Source organism: Capricornis sumatraensis, chromosome 16 (genome assembly GCF_032405125.1).
Source record: "Capricornis sumatraensis isolate serow.1 chromosome 16, serow.2, whole genome shotgun sequence".
NCBI classification, from domain to species: domain Eukaryota; kingdom Metazoa; phylum Chordata; class Mammalia; order Artiodactyla; family Bovidae; genus Capricornis; species Capricornis sumatraensis.
The window spans coordinates 55,948,423-55,962,805 of NC_091084.1; the positions used below are offsets into that span (position 1 = coordinate 55,948,423).

General features: G+C 40.7%; 1 protein-coding gene across 2 annotated transcripts in view; it reads left to right on the forward strand.

The window, feature by feature from the left end:
• The window catches only part of UVRAG (UV radiation resistance associated), a 324,313-nt gene that overhangs the window by 25,530 nt on the left and 284,400 nt on the right, over nucleotides 1-14,383 (forward strand). For both annotated transcript variants that reach the window (XM_068988472.1, XM_068988473.1), the window contains exon 2: nucleotides 10,425-10,542. In XM_068988472.1, the coding sequence (XP_068844573.1) occupies nucleotides 10,425-10,542 (118 nt within the window). The remainder of the gene's footprint in view (nucleotides 1-10,424; nucleotides 10,543-14,383) is intronic.

The window sequence follows — 14,383 nt, forward strand, 5'->3', positions numbered from 1 at the left end:
TAGATTTAAGGGACTAGATCTGTTAGACAGAAGTGCCTGATGAACTATGGACGGAGGTTCGTGGCATTGTACAGGAGGCAGGAATCAAGACCATCCCCAAGAAAAAGAAATGCAAAAAAGCAAAATGACTGTCTGAGGAGGCCTTACAAATAGCTGTGAAAAGAAGGGAAGTGAAAAGCAAAGGGGAAAAGGAAAGATATACCCATCTGAATGCAGAATTCCAAAGAATAGCAAGGAGAGATAAGAAAGCCTTCCTCAGTGATCAGTGCAAATAGAAGAAAACAATAGAATGGGAAAGACTAGAGATCCTTACCGAGGGATGACTGAATTCTGAGAAAGAACATCCAATAAAGAGGTCCATGTAACTTTGTAATTCAGCTTCAGAAGTCACGACATCATTTCCGCCATAGTCACAGCCCTGTTGTCATTTAAGGGGGAGGGAACATAGACCTCATTTCGTAAAGGAGAAGTGGCAGCATCACACTGGAAGCGAGCATGTGGGATGGGATGCGTTGGTGGGACCATTCTTGGGTAACTGCAGTCTCCATAAGCTGGACTATTTGTTTTGGTGTGCATATCTTTATGAGTAGGATTATACATCTTCTTATATGGTTACTGACCATTTCCATTTCTTTTCCGGTGGTCTGCCTTTTTATATCCTTTGCCCCCATTTCTCTAGGACTATAGTTAATGGATTGTATTGTTGATTTGTGAGAGCTCTGGTAGAACTACGCATATTAGACTCAAAATTTGCTTAGAAGATACCTCACTGTGGTCTTGGGAGCCGTGAAAGGTGTATATGGGGTGGTGGTTTAGTTAGGTGATGGTGGAGATTTGTGGAGTCATTATATTTAAGAACCACGGTGTTGGGAAAGAGCAGTTAGCCAAGATGGCGGTGGTCAGGCTCTCTCACCCCACTCCCTCTCACTCCCGCCCCACGTTCCCTTGCTCTGGCCCCACATACTGTAACAGTGACCATGCATGGTTACGTAACAGCTGAGATCATTTATAGCACTGGGCATGTGCATCATGCCTATATGAGCACCACCTGAAAAGCCCTTGCTGTGTCTTGTGGTAGCTGCAGCCATTAGAGGATAAAGCATGTCTGCCTTGCTGCTGCAAATAAAGAATGTTCGCAGTTCTTACGGCTCCTTGCATCTTCTTTCAGCTTCTTCCTGTCTGCTTCCTCGCTCATGCCTTGCCTACCCTGGGTTCAGTGAACAGCGAGACAATTGGCACAGTGGGCAGGATACAAGGAGACACACAGTTACTCTTGTTTTAATAAGCAAGGAGTGCAAGGAAGGAGGAGGATAGCCATCATCAGCCTCCCTGAGTCACTCTCCAGCAGAGAGGAGGAACATCACATTTCTCTTTGGTCATTTTTATACCTCAGAAGCCAGACCAAGTTTCAGTTCAGTTCACTTCAGTCGCTCAGTCATATCCGACTCTTTGCGACCCCATGACCAAGTTTAGATACCAGCAAAGGAAAGGTAACGTTTGGGAAGAACATAGAACACCAGTGGCCTACTTTACTACTAAAAGTTGCTTTGGTTTTCTTTTAGTTCTGAGGTGTTGTTTTGACTTGCTGTCACCAAGGATGAGGTTCAAAATTGTATCAATAAAAATGGATTGACCCATCAGAAATTACTGTTTTCTAAATATGGGGATGTTTAACAAAATGAAACATTTCTTTGTACCTTGCAGCTGAGTTAGAATGTTACTTTTCATTTATTAACCTGTTAGTTGGAAAAATTCTTGATAAACAGTTACAATATAAGTGTTCTTTAGTTGTAATCTTCAACAGTTTTATCAGGATGGAATTGGTGTCTGTCACTAAGTAGGATTTGGTCGTACTAACAGAGAGTAAAATTGCTTTGGCATGACTTTCATTTTTTTTTATTAAAGTATAGTTGACTTAATGTTAATTTCAGTGTAGGGCATAGTGATTCTGCTTTTTGCAGGTTATACTCCGTGAACAGTTGTTACAAGATAATGGTTATAATTCCCTCTGTGATACACTGTATCTTTGTTGCTTATCTATTTTGTACATAGTAGTTTGTATCTCTTAGCCTACTTCTGCAGTACCTTATTTCTGTCTTGCTCCACGTTTCTGAACTCTGCTCTCTTGCAGTTTTCAATATGGTGTAAAGATGACAGCCAGCATCTCTAGCCCTATGTCCTTCCAGGTTCTGGGCCAGTAGAGGGGGAAAAGAATTTAATTGATAATGTAATACAACTTCTAGGTTTTCCATGGATCCTAATTGTGTTGCTATGGTCAGGGGGAGGGAGTGATCAGGGCTGACCTGACCTGAGTCACATGATCCTCCTTGGAGTTGGAAGTGGGGTTAATTCTACAGTAGATTGATAGCAGAGGAGGGTAATTCTACAGAGGAATATCTGAGATGTTTTTTTTTTTGTTGTTGTTTGTTTTTTAAACCAGACAGATGCTGGGCAAGATAAAACAGCAAAATTTTAAAAGGCAAGAAAAGTTCTTTAAACTACTATTACATTTTGGGCTTCCCTTGTGGCTCAGCTGGTACAGAATCCGCTTGCAATGCGGGAGACCTGGGTTGGATCCCTGGATCGGGAAGATCCACTGGAGAAGGGATAGGCTACCCACTCCAGTATTCTTGGGCTTCCCTGTGGCTCAGCTGGTACAGAATCCGCCTGCAGTGCCGGAGACCTGGGTTCGATCCCTGGGTTGGAAGATCCCCTGGAGGAGGAAAGGCTACCCACTCCAGTATTCTACCCTGGAGAATTCCATGGACTGTATAGTCCGTGGGATCGCAAAGTCGGACACGACTGAGTGACTTTCACTCAGGTTTCAAAGCAGTTTTCTAAGAACATTAGTACTGTTAACAAGAAAATCCAACCCTTTTAGATTCTTTAGGGGCATCAGTTTACAATCATACTAGTGTAATGCTTGTTTACTTAAGCAGATGTTTCAAATCTAGGAAACATGGCAATTAAGTCTTGTTTTATAATTTATTCTTGAGAGATTTGTTTAAAAAAGAAATAAACGGTTGAGGGATTTAGGATCATTCTGGTTTCGAACCACTGCCAACATTTCAGGTATCAGAATTGTGCTCTAGGTATAATACATCAATCTTCCAAATAAAAGCTGAATAAGATTTTATTTTAGTGATTGTTTTTAACCTTGATATAGAATGTTTTTTAGGTAGTGCTTCAAAGACTTTAAAGCCATTTTAATTCCAACTTATCAATTAAAATCTATTCAACTTTGGGAATAGATGTTTTTAGAGTATAATTGGCTGCCTAAAGCTGCTGCTGTAGAAAGACATGCAAAGAGCCTTTTTTAATTGTGAATGCTTAAAGCTTTAAGAAAGTGTGAGGTGATTGGGCAGTTTAAGAAGCTGCATGGAATGTTATCTTAGAGAGTAATCTGGGGCTTTCCTGGTGTTCCAGTGGTTAAGAATCCCCACCTGCCAATGCAGGGAACACTGTTTCCATCCCTAGTCCAGGAGGATTCCACATGCCACAGGTCAGCCAAGCCTGTCGGCCGCAGCTACTGAGCTTGTGCTCCAGGCCCATGCTCTGCAATAAGAGATGTCACCGAAATGAGAATCCCACGTGCTGCAGCTAGAGAAAGCCCATGCATAATAATGAAGACCCAGCACAGCCAAAAACAAAAAGTAATTCCAAAGTCGGCATAAATTTTAATTACTTACTATTTTTACTTTTCTGAGATATTTGAGTGAGTTTAGATCATAAGACAGATTTGAATTTTTCGTTGGATGGGCCATTGAAGAAATAATCTGATATTTAATTCTGTTTCACTTCAGTCGCTCAGTCGTGTCCCACTCTTTGCGACCCCATGAATCGCAGCACACCAGGCCTCCCTGTCCATCACCAACTCCCAGAGTTCACTCAAACTCACGTCCATTGAGTTGGTGATGCCATCCAGCCATCTCAGTTTAGACAAGGTCTAGAGCAGTACATTTATGCTCGATGTTGCCTCCAGGCCATCAATTCCTGGTGCCTGGTATACCTTGGCGTAGTTACAGGTAGGTGAATGCTGAGAATTTGCTGTAGTCCAGAAGCACTTGCTAAGATTTGATCCCCACTTTCAGTTCTGAGGTCCAGTCTTAGGTTTGAAGTGCTCCGTATTCTCCCACCATCTCATGGGTGGGTGTCAGAATCCACTATGGGTTCCAGGCCACTCAGGTTCATTGCACGACCTAGGTCATACCAAGACCTTGTTTACTGTGTTAATTGTCTGGACATGTATCAGTTCAGTTCAGTTGCTCAGTTGTGTCCAACTCTTTGTGACCCCATGAACCACAGCACACCAGGCCTCCCTGTCCATCACCAACTCCTGGAATTCACCCAGATTCCTGTCCATCAAGTTGGTGATGCCATCCAACCATCTTCTCCTCTGTCGTCCCCTTCTCCTCTTGCCCACAATCTTTCCCAGCATCAGGGTCTTTTCCAATCAGTCAGCTCTTTGCATCAGGTGGCCGAAGTATTGGAGTTTCAGCTTCAACATCAGCCTTCCAGTGAACACCCAGGACTGAACTCCTTTAGGATGGATTGGTTGGATCTCCTTGCAGTCCAAGGGACTCTCAAGAGTCTTCCCCAACACCACAGTTCAAAAGCATCAATTCTTCAGTGCTCAGCTTTCTTTAGAGTCCAACTCTCACATCCATACGTGACCACTGGAAAAACCATAGCCTTGACTAGACGGACCTTTGTTGGCAAAGTAATGTCTCTGCTTTTCAGTATGCTGTCTAGGTTGGTCATAAGTTTCCTTCCAAGGAATAACCATCTTTTAATTTCATGGCTGCAGTCACCATCTGCAGTGATTTTGAACATGTATAAATTCAATCAAAAACCATTTGTTGTGTTGCTACTATTTGCTAGTTGTTCATCTAGGTGGTAGAGATATAGCAGTTAATAAAACAAATTTCTCCCATATAGAACTTTTAGTCTAGTTGGGAAAATAGACAAATATTTGAAACTATTTGTAATTATACATTGTTTTGGTCAAGTACAGATGTTTTGGAGAACTAAGAACTAGAGAGGATCCTTTAGGTCACCTAGATTTCTTTAATATTTGGGCCGTGGCAGCCCACTCCAGTAGTCTTGCCTGGAAAATCCGATGGACGGAGGAGCCTGGTAGGCTGCAGTCCATGGGATCACTAAGAGTCAGACATGACTGGGTGACTTCCCTTTCACTTTTCACCTTCATGCATTGGAGAAGGAAATGGCAACCCACTCCAGTGTTCTTGCCTGGAGAATCCCAGGGATGGGGGAACCTTGTGGGCTGCCGTCTATGGGGTTGCACAGAGTTGGACATGACTGAAGTGACTTAGTAGTAGCAGTTGATTTAAACTTTTCTTATTTAACTTTATTTTTTGATTGTGTAAATCATTCTTATGGTACAGAAGGCAAAACCACATAGCGAAGTATCAGGGAAGTCTTGCTTATATCTCTGTTTCCTCCAACATCTTCTCACCCCCATAGGTCATTTTCTGAGTTTCTGGTTTAACATTCCAGTGTTTCTTTTTAATTGAAGGGGAGGAAGGAAGGAGATGGGACACTGAAGGAAGGAGATGAATGCGTGGGGATGGAAGAGAGGAGCTCTGTTTAAATAATGTTTGTGAAGTGTTGTTTTACTGGCACTCTTAGTCCCCTTTCCACTTCCTAGTTCTGAAAAAAGGCAATAAATAGCTTATCATTTTTTAAAATTTTGGAATAATTATAGATTTACAGAGAAGTTGCAAAGACAGTATACAGAATTCCCTTTGTTCCGTTTTCCCTAAGGTTAGCATCATTCAGTTCAGTTCAGTTCAGTCGCTCAATCATGTCCGACTCTTTGTGACCCCATGAATATGCAGCATGCCAAGCCTCCCTGTCCATCACCATCTCCCGGAGTTCACTCAGACTCACGTCCACCGAGTCCATGATGCCATCCAGCCATCTCATCCTCGGTCGTCCCCTTCTCTTCCTGCCCCCAATCCCTAGCAGCATCAGAGTCTTTTCCAATGACTCAACTCTTCTCATGAGGTTGCCAAAGTACTGGAGCTTCAGCTTTAGCATCATTCCTTCCAAAGAACACCCAGGGCTGATCTCCTTTAGGATGGACTGGTTCGATCTCCTTGCAGTCCAGGGGACTCTCAAGAGTCTTCTCCAACACCACAGTTCAAAAGTATCAATTCTTCAGCACTCAGCCTTCTTCACAGTCCAAGTCTCACATCCATACATGACCACAGGAAAAACCATAGCCTTGACTAGACGGACCTTAGTCAGCAAAGTAATGTCTCTGCTTTTGAATGTACTATCTAGGTTGGTCATAACTTTTCTTCCAAGGAGTAAGCGTCTTTTAATTTCATGGCTGCAGTCACCATCTGCAGTGATTTTGGAGCCCCCAAAATAAAGTCTGACACTGTTTCTACTGTTTCCCCGTCTATTTCCCATGAAGTGATGGGACCAGATGCCATGATCTTCATTTTCTGAATGTTGAGCTCTAAGCCAACTTTTTGCTCTCCTCTTTCACTTTCATCAAGAGGCTTTTTAGCTCCTCTTCACTTTCTGCCATAAGGGTGGTGTCATCTGCATATCTGAGGTGATTGATATTTCTCCCAGCAATCTTGATTCCAGCTTATGTTTCTTCTAGTCCAGCGTTTCTCATGTACTCTGCATATAAGTTAAATAAGCAAGGTGACAATATACAGCCTTGACACACTCCTTTTCCTATTTGTTAGCATCATACATTACCATTTTACATTTTTAAAAACTAAAAATTAACATTGGCATATAATTATTCTTGTCAATTCTTATTAATTTTTATTGAAGGTTAGTTGATTTATAATATCCTTTTAGTTTCAGGTGTACAGCACAGTGATTCAGTTACACAGACAAGCACATGCACACATTCTTCTGTTTCTTTATTGTTGCCTGTGCTGGCTCTCATTGCAGTATGCAGGCTTTCTCTGGTTGTGGCCGGCGGGGAGCTCTCTAGTTGCAGGTCATAGGCTTCTGTTGTTGCAGAGCACGGGCTATAGAGTGCCGGCTCAGTAGCTGTGGCTCACGAAGCTTGCTTGTCCCGTGGCATGTGGGATCTTAGTTCCCTGCATTAGCTGGCAGATTCTTAACCACTGGACCACCAGGGAAGTCCCATATATATTCTTCTTTATCTTTTTTTTCAAAAAACATACTCTTCTTTATATTTTCTTTTCTCACAGATCATTACAAAATGTGGAGTATAAGTTCCCTGGGCCTAGTAGGTCCTTTGGCATATTATTAATATTGTTAATCTAATTTATTAAAGTTTCAGTTCAGTCGCTCAGTCATGTCTAATTCTTTGTGACCCCATGGACTGCTGCATGCCAGGCTTCCCTGTCCATCACCAGCTCTCAGAGCTTGCTCAAACTTAGGTCCATCGAGTCTGTGATGTCATCCAACCATCTCATCCTCTGTCGTTCCCTTCTCCTGCCTTCAGTTTTCCCCAGCATCAGGGTCTTTTCCAGTGAGTCAGTTCTTTGCATCAGGTGGCCAAAGTATTGAAGTTTCAGCATCAGCTTTTCCAATGAATATTCAGGACTGATCTCCTTTAGGATGGACTGGTTGGATCTCCTTGCAGTCCAAAGGACTCTCAAGAGCCTTCTCCAACACCACAGTTCAAAAGCATCAGTTGTTCAGTGCTCAGCCTTCTTTATGGTGCTACTCTCACATCCATACATGACTACTGGAAAACCATAGCTTTGACTAGATGGACCTTGGTTGATAAAGTAATGTCTCTGCTTTTTAATAAGCTGTCTAGGTTGGTCATAGCTTTTCTTCTGAGGAGCAAGCGTCTTTTAGTTTCATGGCTGCAGTCACCATCGGCAGTGATTTTGGAGCCCAAGAAAATAAAAGTCTCTCGCCTTCTACTGTTTCCCCATCTATTTGCCATGAAGTGATGGGACCAGATGCCATGATCTTAGTTTTCTGAATGTTGAATTTTAAGCCAGCTTTTTCACTCTCCTCCTTCACTTTCATCAAGAGGCTCTTTAGTTCTTCTTCACTTTCTGCCAAAAGTGTGGTGTCCTCTGCGTATCTGAGGTTATTGATATTTCTCCTGGCAATCTTGATTCTAGCTTGTGCTTCATACAGCCTGGCAATTCGCATGTTTAGTATTTTTTAAAATAATCATCTTTATGATAAAGATGGGATGAATATTTTAAAGAGGAAACCAAGACCAAGGGCACAAGAGGTCCCCATGTATATTTACTGCCTTCACCAAGATTATATCCGTGATTTACCCAAGAGTTGATTTCCTTTGTCTGTTCCAGTTGCTGAGACCATCTTGTATTTATTTAAGCATGGTGTAATGAAAATACTTATTTTAGTGCTTCAGATATCAAAAGAAAAGAAGATTACAGGCCAATATCACTGATGAACATAGATGCCAAAATCTTGAGCAAAATGCAAACAGACTCTAACAATAGATTGAAAGAGTCATGCAGCATGATCAAGTGGGGTTTATCCCAGGGATGCAAGGATTTTTCAGTATACGCAAATCAATCGGTGTGATACATCAGATAAACAAATTGAAAGATAAAATCTGTATGGTAATCTCAATAGATAGCTCTGAGGAGCTAGCATTGGCAAAAACACGAATCTAGGACCTTACATGATCTTTTTCATGGAACAGTAAGCAGTCACTTGTGACTGGGGGTTAGGTGTGTGGAAGATCTAGTGGGAAGTAAGGATCAAGTATGCAGAGGTTGGATTGTGCAAGGCTTTGAAGGGAATAATGGGAAGTTTGTACTTTATGCTGGAGGCTTTAGGTAATGTTTTCAAGTCTTTGAATAAAGGACCAAGATTGGAATCTTTTGGCAAAATAGATGTGATTATTATGTATTTAGGCTATTAGTGGTTCCTGTCAATTTAAAATCTTGACTCAGAAGGCTAATGAAAAATATGTGGTTGGAGGAAATAGTTGCTGTAATCTCGGGTGTGAAATGGAAACCTTTGGCAGATTGTAGAAATATAAGTCTTTTAAAGTAAGCCCTAGGAGCTTTTTATAAATACATTTGGGGTTTTTTTCATACTTAGAATGTTAAATAAATTTATTAGACAATAACCTTCTCTATCCAAGAGATTGGGAGAAAGGATTAGGTTGCTGTGTACATGGAAAGGAAGAACTGTGCTTTGCTGGCTGACTGCACCTGTAATTGATGATGGACTTACCTCAGCAAAGTGGGCTTTCGGCCTAAAGGGAAAGCTTTAAGCATATTTTAAAACTGAGCACTTGGTTTCTATTTATCAGTCTCTGAAATAATAAACTGACACAGGGGACTAGCTATTGAGAATGAATCTGTTGTGCTCAGACTTCACTGCCAGCTTTTCTCTTGATACGAAATGATTTGGCTATCTCTTAAGGTATCTTACCCTGGAGAAGGAAATGGCAACCCAGTCCAGTATTCTTGCCTGGAGAATCCCATGACGGAGGAGCCTGGTGGGCTACCGTCCATGGGGTCGCAAAGAGTCAGACACGACTGAGTGACTTCACTCACTTTTAAGGTATCTTAAGGTGTTCTGTACTCTGTTGCTCAGTGGTAAAGAATCTGCGTGCAATGCAGGAGACCTGGATTTGATCCCTGGTTTGAGGAGATCTCCTAGAGAAGGGAATGCCTACCCACTCCATTATTCTTGCCTGGAGAAATCCCATGGACAGAGGAGCTTGGCGGGCTACAGAGTTGGACACAACTGTGCGACTAACACTTATGCATCTTATATTTTTGTTGATTTCTCTTGTTGCTTTTGGAGCTTTTGCATTTCCAACACGTAGGACTTCAAATAATTTTTGCATTCTAGTTGGAGGGAGGCCTAATGAAAAAATAGGGCCTGGTTGACTGCTGATCAAGTGAGAATTTAAACTGACAACAGTTGGGTTACTGGCCTGATGAAGTGAACAGTGAGTTACTGTGGGGTGTTTTTTTTTTTTTTTGTCGTTGTCTTCTTTTCTTGGTTGTAACATGATCTGGCATCAGACTGAACTAGCAACAGAGGTGTGTGTATGTAATAATTGCTAATTTTGTGTTGCTGTGAGTTGGACTTTGCATCTCTACCAGCATCTTTCTGATGGGAAAAAAGCAAATTACTGCTTAGTTAATATTCCAGGAAATACTGATGCTATTCTACAGGTATATAGGATTTATATAGTTATACTTTTCAAGAATATTTCATTTCTGTTATTTCATGCTTCCAACAGCTTTGTAAATGATATAGGGCAATAATAACTCCTATTTAATAGAAGAGATGCTGAGGCATAAGTAAAAGACTGGGTTAAGGTTGCTGGCTCAACAAATAAATGACTGGGACAACTTACTAAATTTTATCTTTGAATTGTAGCTTTCAGAAGGTTTTAGAAGAGGAGAAACTGAATGCTCCTCTTTTTGTTTTTCTTTGTGTTTCAGCGTCGTCTTAGACATCTTCGGAACATTGCTGCCCGGAACATTGTTAATAGGAATGGCCATCAGCTCCTTGATACCTACTTCACACTTCACTTGTGTAACACTGAAAAGGTATATAGAGGTAAGAGAATCTGGACTTGCCACCCACAGATCGTTAGATCTCATTTTTATTCTTTTGTAACACAAATGATTCTCTGCATCTCTTGCTAGTATTGCTTATTAGAGAACTAAGTTATCATGCTATCTGAAAACATTTCTTGAGCCGTTGTTATATATATTGAAGAAACATGTCTTTTGGATAGTTCTTTTGGATAGCTGAGCCTTACAATGATAAATTTATCATTCCTTTATGAATGTTAATGTTTAATTATTCAGTAGCAGTCATTTTAAATAGGTTACTTGAGTCTAGTATCTAGTACTAATTTGCTTGTCTTTAAAATATAATTGATTCCTTTAGTCTTGTGGTAAAATTTGGACCTAGTTCATATCTTATCATATCTGTAATTCTTTGTGTATATGGGCTCATTTTTAGAATTGCATGGTTTCTTTGAATTCATTTCCTCATACTGAAATGTGGATTCTTCCATAAGTGATAATTCCAAGAGGACATCAGATATTTGATTCAGAACTACAAGCATCTTTTGAATACATATTAGGCAAAAGACACTTTGACATAATCAGTTGACTTATGTTGAAAACTGTAAAAGAGGAAAAATGGTATAATAGCAGGAATATTGAATTAGGATTAAAACTACATTGATATTAGTTCTGGCTATTTCAGCTAGTATGTAACTATATACCAGCTATGTAACAGTTTATAACTATATACCAACTATATACAAGTATATATACTATATACTGAAATAGCTTGCTATGTAGTTTTTGGACAAAGAAACAAGGACTGTAAATTCCACCACTTTTACAGTTTTATTTCATTCTTCGGTTTCGTTCTAACCACTGCATATTTTTAAAACAATTGTATTAATCTGAACGAGTAACTCTAGCTACTATAACAAATGCTATGAGTCGTTCAGTGTCTTGGCATAATAAATTTCTTAAACACTGAGTTCAGTGTTTGCACAATCTTTGGGAGGTGGTGAAGGACAGGGAAGCCTGGCGTGCTGTAGTCCATGGGGTTGCAAAGAGTCAACACAACTGAGCAACCGAACAAAGTTCAGTGTAGTTGTTACTTATCAGATACTGGCCTGGCAGTTCTCTGACTGGTGGCTCAGGTATCCAGGCTGCTTCTGTTTTGGAATGATGCTTCTCGTATGGCAAGGGAGAGGGATTATTTGAGGGAGATTTTTAAATGGAAATGTTCCACATCAATTCCATGACATGCCATTAGTCGTATATCAGTTACATCATCCTTTTTAGGTGAACAGGACATGGGAAAATATTGTCTTCTGTGTCCAGAAGAAAAATGAAACAGTTTGGTCACTGTCTGTGCTAAGGGTATACGGATTTTTGCAGATCTTATTAGGTTTGGTCTGCTGCTCACTAATTGGCTTCATCACTAGCAATATATGACAGTGCCAAAGTACTTTACATTTTTTATAGGTTTCCATATAATCAGTTCTTGGTTGTCTTTGTTAGAACTTCTGTGTTCTTGCTCTAGTGTTACCTCTGATAATAGTTACTGACATTGAACTTAGTACATTTTAAGTATTTGGTAAATGATAGCAATTATTATTGGAATTGTAATGTTAACATGCATAATAGTAGTTTCTAAAAAGGGTAGTCATGGGACTGGTTGATGACCATGATATAAAAACTTGTCCAAGAGATACAATGAAAACCGAAGTGATTTTTTTTGTTGTTGTTTTTTTTTCTTGTCCTCTCTAGTTCACTTTATATCTTGAGCTTAGAAGTTATTATGGAATATTTCTTTTTTTTTTTTGGACTGTTTCTTGAAGTTATTTCAATAAAATGGTTATTAACACAATAAGGGACTAGCTGGTTTCAGACCACAGGGAAGTCCAGTGTCTAGTAGTGGTATTGAGTCTGTTACTGACTGGCAAGCACTTTGGCTGCAGCATTTAGTTCCTCTTGTGTGCTGTTAATTTATTTCTAAAATGAGAGGATTGGTGACTCCTGAAACTTCCCTCTGCTCCAGAATGTCATGGTTGAATGAAGTCTATTGACATAATAGACTTGTTGGGGCTGCATGGTTGGCTCTGTAACTTTCCACTGCCATAGGAGGAGCCAGAAAACTCTTTACTTAGTAAGCCTAATTAATATACCCTGAAATTAAAAGACACTTACTCCTTGGAAGGAAAATTATCACCAACCTAGATAGCATATTAAAAAGCAGAGACATTACTTTGCCAACAAAGGTCCTTCTAGTTAAGGCTATGGTTTTTCCAGTGATCATGTATGGATGTGAGAGTTGGACTGTGAAGAAAGCTGAGTGCTGAAGAATTGATGCTTTTAAACTGTGGTGTTGGAGAAGACTCTTGAGAGTCCCTTGGACTGCAAGGAGATCCAACCGGTCCATCCTAAAGGAGATCGGTCCTGGGTGTTCATTGGAAGGACAGATGCTGAAGCTGAAACTCCAGTATTTTGGCCACCTCATGCGAAGGGTTGACTCATTGGAAAAGACCTTGATGCTGGGAGGGATTGGGGCCAGGAGGAGAAGGGGACGACAGAGGATGAGATGGCTGGATGGCATCACCGACTCAATGGACATGAGTTTGGGTGAACTCCAGGAGTTGGTGATGGACAGGGAGGCCTGGTGTGCTGCGATTCATGGGGTCACAGAGTGGGACACGACTGAGCGACTGAACTGAACTGTCTTCTTGGAGCTGTGATGGTAAACGTGAATATTCGTTGCATGATCATCATGTGGCCCTTGGTGTAGGATGACCACAATGGAAGGCCTATGGGCTCTTCTTAAAAGCCACCTGTACCACCTGCCTAGTGGCATCATTTCTCAGTTTCAAAAGAAGCTGTTTTTTTTTTTTTTTGATTTGGAAGAATATCTAAAATGCTGATTTCTTAGTTATTCTTTTATTTCAGCTGAATTCACAGCAGAGTGTAAGAAGCTATGAGTGAGTTTTTTTTTGATTTTTGACACTTTTTTTTTAGTGCTCTTAGGAGATTGTCTATTTCTCAGGTAGTTCAAATTGAACACCATTTATTACATTCTCAGAGAACAAAGCTTTATGTCAATGGATGAGGAACTAGTTCTAACACTGGTTCCTTCTTAAACTTGGAAGTTTTATAAAATCAAGTTTGTTCTTCAGCCATAGTTATTTCTCCCCCATGAAATGTGAGTGCCTGTGCTTTCCTGGAATGCCAGCCAGTTATTTTGATGCTTTAGAAGATGACCTCTACATAGTTCAGTCTGGGGGTCTCATGCATGTGTTATAGTTTCAGATATCACTTGTCACTCTAACAGCTTACAAACGTGTTTCTTCAGTTTCGCCTCCCCCCTGAACTCATACTCATGTATTCAGTTGCCTACTGTGCATCTCCATTTGGAGCCTAGAAGGTGACTTAAACTCGATAGATTCAGCAGTGAGTCTGATGTTCTAACCCTGATCTGTCTCCTGTATTCATCCCTCTATCAGAAAATGGCAACTCTTTCCATTTGCTTGGCCAGAAACCTTGGAATCACGCTGCATTGTCCTCTTTAATATTCCATACCCAATTTCTCAGCAGATGTTTTTGGTTCTTACTACCAAAATATATCTATAACTTTCTCTTTTCTTACTACCTCCGGACTATCATGCATGAGTTGTTGAGGTAGACTTCTAACAGGTCTGTCTGCCCACACACTCTCTTCAGTGTGGTCTCAACTGAGATCCTGTTAAGATGAAAGTCAGGTCCTGTTATTCCTCCCCCCAAAGCCTCCAGTGGCTTCCTGTTGCATTCAGAGTAAAGGCTAAAGTTCTTGTTTCCTAGGCCTTTCATGAACTGGCCGTCTGTCACCTCTCGGCACTTACCTCTTTCTCTTCTTC